Genomic DNA, 13,833 nt, shown 5'->3' with positions numbered 1-13,833 from the left:
TCAGCTCTCTAGTGTGATAGGGACAAGTATTAAAACTGGAAAGGCTGGGAAATCAAAATACAACATAATTAAGGCAACGCAGAGTGCAACTCCAGCAACCCCCCATTTCCCAAGCAAACAAGAAAAGGAGCAGTTAATGTGGCTTCAGGAGGACTTGGCAAGGAGGTCTGTTAAGCTGCTGAACAGTGAGATGTGGTGGAAGCTCGGTTGCTTTGGACGCTTAACTGACTGAACAATGTACTAGTAAATGTACTGTGAGTAAAACTCCCACCCTGGAATGGGAATGTCCTAAGGTGATTAAATAAAGAGGAGTCCTTATTAATTTGTTTAATTTACTTTGGACAGATTGGATGGATGGATGTGTTGAGATGGCCATTAAACTTGCTGAAGGAGAAAAGGATTTTAAAAAAAAGCAAGCCAAGGGCGTTAGATTGGAAATCTCCCTTCCCCCACTTAGGTTGACATGTGGTGTAACCAGGAATGTCGCTCCTTGATGGCTGCTTAATATACCACATCGTATCAACAATACCGTAAAAACAACGAGGAGTCCCTGGTGGCACCTTAGAGACTAACAAATTTATTTGGACATAAGCTTTCGTGGGCTAGAACCCACTTCATCAGATGCATGAAGTGGAAAATACAGGAGCAGGTATAAATACATGAAAGGTTGGGAGTTGCATTACCAAGTGTGAGGTCAGTGTAATGAGACAATTCACTTAACAGCAGGGTACCAAGGGAGGAAAGGTAACTTTTGAAGTGGTAATGAGGGTGGTCCATTTCAGACAGTTGACAAGAAGCTTGAGTAACAGTAGGGGGAAATTAGTATTAGGGAAAATAGGTTTAGATTTTGTAATGACCCAACCATTCCCAGTTTTTATTCAGGCCTAATCTGATGGTATCCTGCTGTTAAGTGAATTGTCTCATTAGACTGACCTCACACTTGGTAAGGCAACTCCCATCCTTTCATGTATTTTTTTTTGTTTTACTTGCTCCTTTATTTTCCACTTCATGCATCTGATGAAGTGGGTTCTAGCCCACGAAAGCTTATGCCCAAATAAATTTGTTAGTCTCTAAGGTGCCACAAGGACTCCTTGTTGTTTTTGCTGATACAGACTAACATGGCTACCCCTCTGAAAACTGTGACCGATACTGTGTGATTAAACAGAACACATTCTTGGTAAGGTCTTCTCATTCCTTTGAATTTAACAAGACTCCCCTCTTGGCTGGAGTTTAATGAACTAAGGCGTTGGCTACACTGGCGCTTTACAGCGCTGCAACTTTCTCACTCGGGGTGTGAAAAAAACACCCCCCTGAGCGCTGCAAGATACAGCGCTGTAAAGCGCCAGTGTAAACAGTGCTGCAGCGCTGGGAGCGCGGCTCCCAGCGTTGCAAGCTAAACCCCATCAGGATGTGGAGTACGTGCAGCGCTGGGAGAGCTCTCTCCCAGCGCTGGCGCTGTGACCACACTTGCACTCCAAAGAAGTTTCAAGTGTAGCCATACCCTAATGCAATGTTTCTTCCTTCAAGCAATCTATATGTTTAACAAAATTTCCTTTGTCAAAAGAAAACATTCACTGTTTCATGCTAAGCTCTGTGACACTTACCAGAGATTATGGCTTTCCCATGAACGTGAACGAGCTGAATACAGTGGTGACATTACCATTCATTTACAAGAGCCAATTGCTCTGTAAAATGACCCTTTCTCTGGTGCTTCCCAAACTTGGAAAACTGCTCTTATGACTACAGTTACCAGTCTAACCACAGCCACCTGTTGACAGGTAGAGACAGCTGGATCTAAAATCTAGATTTCTTTTTAAGTTAACTGGTTGATGATGCTTAGTTTATAAAAACATTTCCTATCCATTTAAAGGGAGCACATATTGTAGACCGAGGTGCATCAAATCATGGTATTTTGAACTGTTAGTAACACAAGCTGTCATTATCCTTAGTGAAGGTGAGCGCAGATTCTAGTGCAATGGAATTGCCTCAGCCAATCTGCATGGGGTGCTAGTCAGTTACTGACCCATAACTGTTCACTTATTTCACAATTATGCACTTCCTTGCTCTGATTGGCTGAAGGAGTATAAAATATGCATAATGACTGTAGTTATCTCCATTCTTCAGCTGGGGGCCATTATTAGCCCATTCAGAGTGGAGGGATAACTGTTGCATAATCACTATAATCCCTTCATTCTGATTTATTACTTCCCCATCTATACAGCCACAGCAATAATGACTGAATTGGTGTCTCTCCCACTCTCCACTCATCCCCACCTAGCACCTTCTAATATGGTTTAAAGGAGTCATTCCTAGGGGGGATATGGAGAGAACAAGGAACATGGAGGAGGTTGAGATATAGAGTGGGGTGCTAAGATGGGCAAGGGACGGCATTAGATGCAGTCCTGTTTGTTGCAGACATTTGTATAGAGAGTTCTGAGGGTGGTAGCTGACCGAGCATTGGAGTTTAAAGGATGCAGAACATGTTCGCGTATAATAATGACTTCAAGGTACTCTTTGCTAGTTCAGTAATAACCATATCCAGCACTGATAAACACCTGCAGCCTTCAGCTCTGAGTTTACTTAGCCCAGGACATGCTTATTACCTTGTAAACAGGAAGCACCCTTGAGTTATCATTTAAATAACAAATTGGTTAACAGTAGGTTCCTTCGTGTCTTTTAGTTATTGAAATCTTGCAGCACAGTCACAGGTGGGGTGTGTGTGTGTGTATTTTTTTTCCCCCTTTAATTCTGCTGGGGTCTGGATTACACAGGGCTAAGCTACTTTAACTGCAAAACTCTTCCTGCTGCGAATTCTTCTGCTGCTAGTGTCTTACTGATTAGTTTTCTCCTTTTTGAAGAACTTACGTTTGTTTTTGTCCCTAAAGTTGGGATACTCTGCCTTATCATTAACGCACAGAAGTTCTGAAATTGTTAATTATACAATAGTTTTTAAAGTACTTTTACTTTTTGCTAAATAGCAACTTTTTTTGCTAAGTTTCTCCCCATCCCCCCCACCCCTTCCGCCCTTTTTGGTGTTTCTGTGCCAGTTCTCATGAAGTCTGAGTTTTTGCCATTGACTTTAAAGGGATTAAGATCAGGCCCTATGTCAAAAGCATAATAGGAGTTTCCTTAGTTCCAGAATGTCTCTCTCTTAGTCCTAGAGCAATGCATTGTTCACAACCCCAGTTTGAAAGCTATGGCTGCTCAGTAAACCATGAAAGGAAGGTTTTAGAGTAGCAGCCATGTTTAGTCTGTATCCACAAAAAGAACAGGAGTACTTGTGGAACCTTAGAAACTAACAAATTTATTTGAGCATAAGCTTTCGTGGGCTACAGCCCACTTCATCGGATGCACAGACTGGAACATACAGCAAGAAGATATTTATACATACAGAGAACATGAAAAGGTGGAAGAACACTGTGCTGTAGGGGTATGGAATTGGCTCCTCGCTCTACCTGAGTTTGGAGAGCTGGGTACAGGCACATGTCATTACTTACAGTATTTATTTTCTTGTAAGTAACTGGCTGCTAGATCTTCATGCCTTTTAAACATTTTGCTAGAGATCTCTGGACCAAATTTTGCTCTTGTTGGCATAAATCCAGAATAACTCGTCTTCAGTGAGCCTCTCTCATGGCAGTGCTGTACTGGTTAAGGACTCCATTCTGAAAACGCTTGTATATGAGTTGTCCTGCTAAGGTCAATGAAATGTTTATTCAGGTAACATTACTCCTGTAATTCTGCAGGTCTGGACCCTTGCAGTATATGACAGAGTTAACAGCAAAGTCATTAGGAAGAGTGGACTGGTTAATACTTAAAGCAGGGGTAGGCAAACTTTTTGGTCCGAGGGCCACATCTGCATATGGAAATTGTATGGTGGGCCATGAATGCTCACGAAATTGGGGGTTGGGTGTGGGAGGCAGTGAGGGCTTCGGCTGGGGGGTGTGGGTTCTGAGGTGGGGCTGGGGATGAGGGTGCTCTGGGCTGGGACCAAGGGGTTTGGAGCACAGGAATCAGGGCTGGGGCAGGAGATTAGGGTGCAGAAGGGGAGGTCAGGGGTGCAGGCTTGGGGTGGCATTTAACTCAAACAGCTCCTAGGAGCAGCGTCATGTCTCCCCCTCTGGCTTCTACACAGAGGCGCAGCCAGGGGGCTCTGTGTGCTGCCCCGTCTGCAGGTGCCGCCCCTGCAGCTCCCGTTGGCCACAGTTGCCAGCCAATGGGAGCTGTAGAGGCAGTGTGCGGAGCCCCTGGCTGCCCCTACATGTAGGAGGCAGAGGGTGGGGGGACATGCCGCTGCTTCCGGGAGCCACGCAGAGCCCGGCATGCACAGCGCTTGCGCGCAACAACACTAGCACTTCAAAGCACTGCCGTGGAAGCGTTCCTGCAGCAGCACTTTGACATTTCCAGTGTAGACATACCCTTTTTCTCAGTTTTCTCTCCCATCTTTTGTCTATGTAGACAGTAAGTTCTTTGGGGAAGTGACTGTCTCAATGTGTTGGTACACAATTGAGCACAACACACCCTTTGCTGCTACAATAATACAAATAACTTTTTCTTTTTCCAAAGTGAAATGTGGAGTCTGTTACTTGTGCACAAAGTCTATTTTTTTTTTAAATTGGAAAGATTGATTTTTTTCTCCAACTTTTCCTAATGTGATTTGATTTTACTTCAACATTGTATGTGCGCATGCATGTGCTGAAGACAAGCCTGGAAGTTTTAGTTAAAGAACATTGAGAGTTTGGAGCATGTGAAAATGGGAGGTTGTTGTCACTGCTGAGTTGCAACCTTAACAATAGCTTTTCCTGACCGTGAAAGCGCCAACAGGCAGAAATATACACTGTCACAGAAACAATTGCAAAGACTCAGCAGATTTAAGATGCTGATTGTGTAATTTCAGCGCCATTGTTATTTCAGTCTCAAGGCCCTTTGGTAAAGGCAGGGAGGGGGCGGTGGCGAGGGGTAGGAGAGGCAGATAGGTATTAGCAAGAGGATCAAAGTGAGCCTTGGAGCATTTGCCTGCACTTGGAGCACATAATGATGGGGAGGGGAAAATCAATGGATTGCCAAATGAAATATAGTAAGTACATCATTGTAAGCAGCAGAGAGTGCAAGTTCTGTTATCTGTGAAACACTGTTTGGTCTGAGATTGAGAACTGCTTATCCTGGACTGCTTATCTCCCACTCCTCTCCTCCCCCTCCCCTGAATAATTTAAAGGCCCCTGTTTTAATTCATCCATATTTGATTCCTTAATATCGGTTCCACTTTCCCGAGCTGCTGTTTCTCTCTACGACAACTCCTGCATTATCTCTACCATACCAGTCAAGACTTGCAGTGATGACCAATTTGCATTGCGGCCCTAGGAAAGAAATGGTAACCATGTTCTATGTGATATCGGAGAGCCAGAGTATCCCATATCAGCTATTAAGATGCAAAAGCGCTTCACTGCATAAGAGACGATTTAGAGGCTCTGTGGACGGAAAGAGATTTCCTTTCTCCCCTCCCTCCCCTGGTGTATATCTTATTGTAAGGCAGGCTAACAAAATAGTACTTCTGTGCGCGCGCGCACTTACACACACACACACATCTCTTCAAAATGCAACTCGGAAAAATCATTGTTCTTGCCACTTGCAGGCTGCATTGGGAAGCGCAGGGTCAAGGAACGGCATAACCGTAGCCTGAATAAAGACCAGGCTCTGTTTTAATTTTGTGAATAACTAACATTCGAGTCATGTTGCCATGGCTACACTGAAATTGTAACTCTGGGCCAGCAGTATAGAGCGATGCAAAGTCCATTGAGGATGTAAGAACCAGGAGACAAAAATAGCTTTTGGCCTGGTAGGTGCACAGGGAACAGCCAGGGTGGCCAAATGTGGCTGACAGGAGCGCTGTGGTAAAACCTGTGCCGTATCTTTAGTACAGAGGTGCAGCCCATGTGCCATCTTGCTCCAGTCACCAGGAAGCTGCCTAGATCAGTGGGTCATGTAAAAAGCGACAAAGAGTCCTGTGGCACCTTATAGACTAACAAATGTATTGGAGCATAAGCTTTTGTGGGTGAATACCCACTTCTTCAGACACATGTGGTGGAAATTTCCAGAGGCAGATATAAATATGCAGGCAAGAATCAGTCTAGAGATAACGAGGTTAGTTCAGTCAGGGAGGATGAGGTCCTCTTCTAGCTGTTGAGGTGTGAACACCAAGGGAGGAGAAACGGCTGTGACTCCTACAGGCTAATGGAAAAACTAGTGATTGTAATCTACTCTGCATTCAGGGCTGCCAGGTGTCCTGAAGTTTGAGAGACAATTGTACAGCTGACAGCCTGGTGATGCCTGTCTGTAACCCAGCTGAGATCTCATGCCTGTAGCAGGGACGAGGCTTCTGCTGCTTGTCCTATTTACTGGGGGCCAATATGGAGCTAGCTCTGCAGGTAGCCAGGCAGCCACTCAGCCTCCCCTCACTGCATAAGTCACTGGATCCCAGTGGGGAAGGAACAACTGGCAGCGGCATCACAGCAGCAGGGCTCAGTATTGGCCATAGTCACTCTCTGCTGAGCCTCCAGCTTCTTGTATCTCCATTCAGCCCTGTCACAAGCTACTCATCCATCTACCCCACGTGCCCTGCCATCCACTGACACCTTGACACCTGCTGTAGCCAGAGCTGTCAGGTTTTGTACAGCTCCATATTCTACTCCACCACTGCTTGGCAGGGCCGGCGCTTCCATTGAGGCGAACTAGGCAATCACCTAGGGCGCCAGGATTTTCGGGGGGGGCAGCATTTTGCTGGGGGGGGGCAGGCGGCTCCGGTGGACCTGCCACAGTCGTGCCTGCGGAGGGTCTGTTGGTCCGCGGCTCCGGTGGAGCTGCCGCAGGCATGCCTGCGGACGATCCGCTGGTCCCAAGCGGCTCCAGTGGACCTCCCGCAGGCACGACTGCGGCAGCTCCACTGGAGCCGCGGGAGTGGCACGCGGGGCGGCGAAATGCCCGTGCGTCTAGGGCGCGAAAACCTCTAGCGCCGGTCCTGCTGCTTGGGACAGGACACGTTGACCTTCAACTGAAGTTTCTGTGCAAATTAGCTCACTAATCTGCACAAAAGTCTCATGGAATTGCACAAATCTTGGCAGCCTTGCAAATTAGAAATGGCCTTCAGGCTGCTAGCCTTGGGTGGGGCGGGGGGACTGGACAAAGCCCCTGAAAATGTATTGCCGGGAACAATCCAACTTTGATCTGGAATTGACTAGCTGCCTCATTGGGTCTTTTCCAACTTCTGTGAACGTTTTGCAGTAGTGCAAGAACAGAATTTTTGTTTTTTTTTAACTTCACAATGAATATTTATCCATAGCACATGGAAAAACCTCTTCCAAGGTTGTTTCAGCGAGAGCACTGAGCAAAATAACTCCTGGGAAGCAGAACTTGAAAATAAACAGCAGCTGCCATCTATTTTTCTGTTCCTTTACTTCTGTTTATAAGAACCTACTGCACTAATGGCCCTGAAGTCCCGTTTTCATTTATATACAGAACACTGCTTTGTCAGCGTTGGGATGTGCAGAGCGGCAGCCTTTGCAAGAGATTGCTATTTTCAAGGCAGTCTCCTGTACTCTTTGCATTGCAGCAGCACTCCAGCCTCTGTGATCTAGTGCCTTTGGGAGCTTCTTTGCATGCTTCTTCCAAAGCAGGCATATCCCTGACAGCGCTGTTTGGTGTCTGTGGCCTTGGTGGAGGGAAATATAAGCCTGCTCTTGTACCTCTTACAGTGCAGGGGTGTGGCATGGCTAGCTCAGATCTTCCTGCACAGGAGCACTGATCATGTTCAGTGTAGGAATGTCTGTGGTACAGCAGTGTGTCTTGCACTGTGGTTTTTATGTACAGTATATACAAACACTTGGAATCTAAAGAATTCCAACCCTGGTTATCAAGTATCTGCCATCATGGCTAAGCAACAGCTGAAGGCAAGGTGTAGACCTGAAAATATTGAAACAGCAGAAAGGAATTATTTAGCATAACAAAATGGAGGTTTTTCTGACTCCAATTCATTTGCAGGCTACTCAGGGCATTATTAATGGGTCCTCCCCCCTTCTCTCACCTGCTCACAAAGGATATGGATCAGCATACCTAAAACGTGCCTTTAGCTGTGACATATAGTGTGCAGATCTCTGATTGAGACCATATGTCTCAAACTCACCGTGGTGATAATATTGCTCTTTTGCCTCCCCAGAAAAGCATCCAGAATTTGGTCTTTCCTTCCAGGTGCAGAGATTTTAGTCTATACCTCTGTCTTCCCAGACTGATTGTTGAAATTCTTAACTTGCTAGCATGCCAAATTGTTTGAATATTAGCCAGCAAATTATACAAAATCCAGAAGCTAATGTTCTGACCGGTGCCAAAGAAGTTCCCATCAGGTGACCCTCATTTCATCTACTCTTTGAAAACACCAAAACCAAAATACCTAATCTCCACCCACCTACACCCCTCCTCTCCCTATATATATAATTTTAATTAGTACAGGAGTTAAGGTATGAAGGACTGACTCTGGGTTTGTGAGGCCGTATGTGAAGAAACATCACCAAAGACCCACTTGGTTCCCTGCTGTTTGGTTTGTCGGGCTCCACTCCTAACTCCTCTTGCACTTGTAATCTCAAGCACTTTCCACTCAAGCTGTTGCAATCACCCACTTTTCTTGGTAGCTTCTGGTGACTTATATGCATCAGGAAGCCAGGAGTAGAGCCAGAGCACAACTTCCTAAATGTGGAAATGGGGTGGGGGCAGTAAAGGAATTACTTCTCCCTCATGGCATGCAGGCACTATGGTCAGATGGGATCATAGCCAGGAATGATCCTTTGGCTGGCCCTGGATCAGAGAAGAAGAGTAATACAGGGCTCCTTGAAAAGGGTCCTGTTAATTGTGCAGACCTATGTGTAGGGAGCCCATAAAGCCAGGGCCAACAGTGCCTTGCAACTCTAATATGTGAGCTGTTAACGAAGAGACATTAACATGATTGTTTCCTCCCTTCCTCATGAAGCTCAGTCTGTTACAAAGGGGAACTGATTAGTTTCCCTCTGCAGCCAGCTCTGTGTGTTTGGAGACCTTGACTCAAAAAGGAAACTGAATAATTCTAACCTGTTAACCCATTACTAGCTCTTTAGACTCAGCACTTGCCAAAAAGATGGGGCACGAGGAAGAGACTGATGCAAAAGTTGGGTAGGGCTGCATTTGGCTGTAATTCTGTTTTCTGTGTATCACACCTTCAGATGTAAGCCATCTGTGCCCTGTGGAGGAATTCAGAAAGGAGGATCTACAGTGACAGACCCGCTGTCTCTCTCATGGAGATATTGGCTCTTTGTCTTTTTTAATTCTGCTACAATAAAAAGTCCACATTTTGTTCTTTGTGGGGCTGAGGCAACTGCCACTGTAGGAGTCAGTGTTTAGCTGTTAATGCAGTAGCTTCTCGATAGTTATTAGCTACTGACCTCAGGAATAGAACTATGCAAAGTAATTCTCTGTGGAAACAGACACCACTCAAAACTAGCCTGATTTCATGTTTTATTACAGAATTAAACCCCAGACCAGGTTGGTAGAAATATTGGCTAGGGGTTTACAAACCTTTTAATTTGCAAAGCTTACATCATTTTGAAGCAGTTAGGTTCTGGAGCTAGGAGAAACTTAGTGGCTCCAATAGAATTTGGTGTAGAAATTTGAGTTAATTTGAGCCCTAAACTTTACATTCAGGGTGGGTAGGAGCAGTGAGGGGATATGAACCGATGTGGATCAAAACCAGATAAAATGTGTGCATGAACCCTTCTCTATGAGAACCCAGCATGCTTAACAAGACTCTCTAATCAGGCAGAGTCTCTTTTCTTGTTTAACTGAAGATGTGTTTAATTTAACTGACCATAGAATAAGTGGTGAAATGATTATCCGTAGAACGCACATGGTGTGTTCAAGTTTCTGTGCATACATAAGTGACCATAAAAATACAGCATAGAGTCTGCTGTGAGCAGTAAATGAACAGGACTGGTACTCAAGCCCCATCTTGACAACTATTTTTAAGGGCCAGATCTTGCAAACGCTTAGTACAAGGCATAATGCCTATAACCATGAGTAGTTCCTCTAACTGGTAAGTAAGCATTGTGCTATCTCATAATCATTCACTGGATCAGACCGTAAGGAACTACTGAGCTACTAACCCTTCCATTTAATATTAACGTAATGCTGCTAATACAGATAAAACAGCTGTCAGTGAAATGTGGACTTCATTCCAACCAAATGTTTCTTTTGAGTAAACTTGCAAATGTTCGTTAATTTAAAAAAAATTTTTTTTTTTTCCTTTTAGGATCCTGCAGGTATCTTTGAACTGGTGGAACTTGTTGGCAATGGAACATATGGGCAAGTCTATAAGGTAAGGTCTCTGAATGTGTCTGCAACAATTATGATTTCCTGGTGCATGAGTTTACACAGTAGAATGCTCAGTGCTTGTCTACATTACACTAGATCTATTTCAGAGGTGAACAGAAACTAGAAGCCGTCTTTGTGAACTTCGACTTCTTTCAGTACCTATATTTGATCCTCCTTCTTGAACTTCATTACAATGAAGTTCCTAGTTCTGAAATTGTTCTTGGAAACTGTCTTTTAATTTTTTTTTTAATTTCCCTTTATTTTCATTCTTTCCTGAATGTGTTCAGTGGGCAGCAATCTAGATGGTGCAGTAGTTTAATACATTAGCCTGTCACTTCTAGAGAGTGGAATTTGGAACTTGATTCGTTAACAAATGAAATGAGTTTGGTTTTAATTTAGTCTCCCATCCACATACAATCTGACTCGTTCTGCCAACCTGTACTTAGCAGAAGGTCACTGCAAGAAAGGAACTTCAGAGTCTGGAAGCTTGGTTTAAAATGCTGCTTAAAATTGGAAATGATTCTCAACCAGAGCCCTGGAAACTTCAGATATTTCTTTGAAATCTAAACACAGTTCTTGTAGATGACTCCGACATCTATAATGAGCTAATCATATCCCCAGATCCAAATGCTATCCTAATTCAGAATTTGGATCTCAGCTTGTCTGGGTTTCTTTAAGGTTGGTCTTCAATATACTTACTGCATGGTGTGACAACGAGGGTTAAAAATCACTGAAAGCTGTTTTCAAATTCTATATGGGATTATGCTAACTATTCTGGTTCTACCCAATGATAATAGTCCCTCTGGTTCAACTTTTCTAAGGGCCTCTAAGGGCTTGTCTACACTTACCAGGGGATCCACGCGTAGCGATCGATGCATTGCTGGTTGATTTAGCGGGTCTAGGGAAGTCCTGCTAAATCGACTGCAGATCTCTCTCCCATCGACTGCTGTACTCCACTGGATTGAGAAGAGTGAGGGTAGTCAACAGGAGAGCATCTCCCATCAACATCGTGTAGTGTGAATCCCATGATAAATAGATCTCAGCTACGTCGACTTGAGTTATGTTATTCACGTAACTTGAATTGTGTAGCTTAGATCAACTGTTCCCTTTAGTGTAGACAAGACCTAAGTGTACACACCCAATTTATACACACAATCTGTATTCGCATGTGCAGCTCAGCTCACTGTGAACAAAGTTAGTGAATCTGTGTGCACAAATTCCCTTTTTTTTTTGGCACACTCCCAATCAGTCACTTGGAAAACATGGTACTTGCTATCATGCAGTGGCATACACCAAATCAGGAGAGGAAGGAAGGAAAAGTTTGTTTTAAAAGCTGTCAGGAAATATTTGTTCTGAATTCTGGCTTCCACATCATCCCATTGCTGTAGGCTAATCCCTTTAATGTGATGATGGAATTTAAATTAGTTGAGGATGAACTGAAACTTCTGGAGTTAAGTGTGTGGATTTCTAAACTGGAATAAATACAGACTTTAGCAAGGATATATTCTGGTGACTCTTCCTTTTTGCTATTTTTTTTATTGTATTTTTGCATTAAATTGATGATGATATGCTGTTTTTATTTCCATCCTTCTTCCTGAATCATCAAGGCCAAGAGCATTAGTCTGATGTTGAAACTGTTTTTTTTCAGCTGGTAAAATAAGTGTAGAGATTGACCTTATTTTAACATGTGCATATTTCTAACAAGCAGTGGAAACTGTGACTGTAACATCCCTTCAAAAGCTTAATGCTTATATGGAAAAGCAGAGACGCTACACATACTTTACACTCTTCTTTACACAGTTCTGTTTGTGTTTCCTGTCCTGTCAAAGTACTTGATTTTTAAAGAGTCCAGTTATCTGAAGCAGAAAATTCTAAAATTATTCACACTTAGTTTTCTGGGAGTAAGAGATCTTGATCATTTCAGTGTGCAGCTCTTTTTCACTTCTGCACAAAGTATCTCAGTAACTGTTTGCAATCAGAGTGCTCGGATTAGTTAAAATCAAAATGATGCAGAACGCTTCACATGGTTTCATTGCAAACAAGGCGGTGGTTTTCGAAGAGAATATTGTGCTCAAACCAAAACTACAGGCCTAAATATCTACATGCTAGAAAGAAATTAGCATCCAAATATGAACTCTCTGGCTTGCTCACCCATCTAGTTTAGACTGAGATTTTCTTTTCACTTTGGTTTCATACATTTCAAGGCAAGAAGGGACCCCTGTGATCATCTAGCCTGACCTCCTGTATAACACAGCCCATAGAACTTCCCCAAAAGAATTCTTTTTGAATTAGAGCATATCCTTTTTTTTTTTTTTTTTAAATCAAGACTGTTTTTTTGTGTTTTGTTTTTTAATCGCCAGTCATGGAGAATCCACCGCAATGCTCAAAACAAAATTTAAGTAATATGAACCAGAGGAACTGTTAATATGAAGCATAACTGACTGTTAATGGTGTCAGTCCTGGACAGTTGGGGAGAAATAAGATCTTGATGTCCATTCCATCAAAATCTCCCTGGCACAATGTATTTTGCAGCCAGACAAAGAAACAGATCACTAGAAGATCTCCAAAAATGCTTTGACCTTTTTGCTCCCTCTAAATTTTCTGGAGATGCCACTATGCAGGAATAATCTGCTGCAGCTCGTATACCTAATTTGGTTAGAACCCATGTAATCATCCTCAAGGTTGACTTCTTTAGAAAAAAAATCATGTGCTCTAGTCCAAAATGAATTATTTTTGGGACGCTCTATGGCCTGTGTTCTACAGGAGGTCCGAGTAGGCAATCACCATCACCATTCTGGCCTAGGAATCTATGCAATGTCTGAATTCAATTGAATTCTGATAGCTTTGGAGTAACTCCTATTAACTCCCTGAATTCAGCCCTGTGCAATAGTCACAGCAGTGTAAACTTGGAATAGCAGAATTTGGCCCATGTTTCCAAATGCAAGCGAATGATGGATGTATGGTTCACTGCAGCTCAATGCATTTTTGTGCTCCGTGCAGGTAGTTAGGGGTGAGCAGATGGCAGGATTTTGATTCCATGAAGTCTCATGCGGTTTGTTCAATTGTTTCTGTCTATTTTGTAAAACTAGCTGGCCTGAACCGGAAATGTTTCTGAACTGCGCATGTCTAATGGACACACTAATACAGGTTGTATTGCTAGTTAAGTGAAATAGATTTTCAAATTTGCCAATGCTTATCTGAATCTGAACACTCCTTTTTACAGAAATTCTGCTTAGCTCTCATAGTTATTACTGTAGCCTCTTGTCCCTTCCCCCCATAGTTTGTGCATGTTTTGACTGTAAGGCCTGGTCTACTCTAGGAAATTTGGTTGGTGTAACACCATTGCTCAGGGTTATACCTTTTAATTACACAGTTAAACCAACCTAACCCCTGGTGTAGAGAGTGGTAGTTCGATGGATGATTTCTTCTGTTGACCTAGCTTCTCCTCTC

General features: G+C 43.4%; 1 protein-coding gene across 7 annotated transcripts in view; it reads left to right on the top strand.

Annotated features, from left to right (window-relative positions):
- TNIK (TRAF2 and NCK interacting kinase) overlaps window positions 1-13,833 on the top strand; it is a 316,611-nt gene that overhangs the window by 40,499 nt on the left and 262,279 nt on the right. For all 7 annotated transcript variants that reach the window (XM_050965788.1, XM_050965792.1, XM_050965790.1 and 4 more), the window contains exon 2: window positions 10,322-10,387. In XM_050965788.1, the coding sequence (XP_050821745.1) occupies window positions 10,322-10,387 (66 nt within the window). The remainder of the gene's footprint in view (window positions 1-10,321; window positions 10,388-13,833) is intronic.

This window comes from Gopherus flavomarginatus, chromosome 8 (genome assembly GCF_025201925.1).
Source record: "Gopherus flavomarginatus isolate rGopFla2 chromosome 8, rGopFla2.mat.asm, whole genome shotgun sequence".
Taxonomy (NCBI): domain Eukaryota; kingdom Metazoa; phylum Chordata; order Testudines; family Testudinidae; genus Gopherus; species Gopherus flavomarginatus.
Note: the sequence above shows the minus strand (reverse complement) of the source record. Positions and strands in the feature narration are given on the sequence as shown.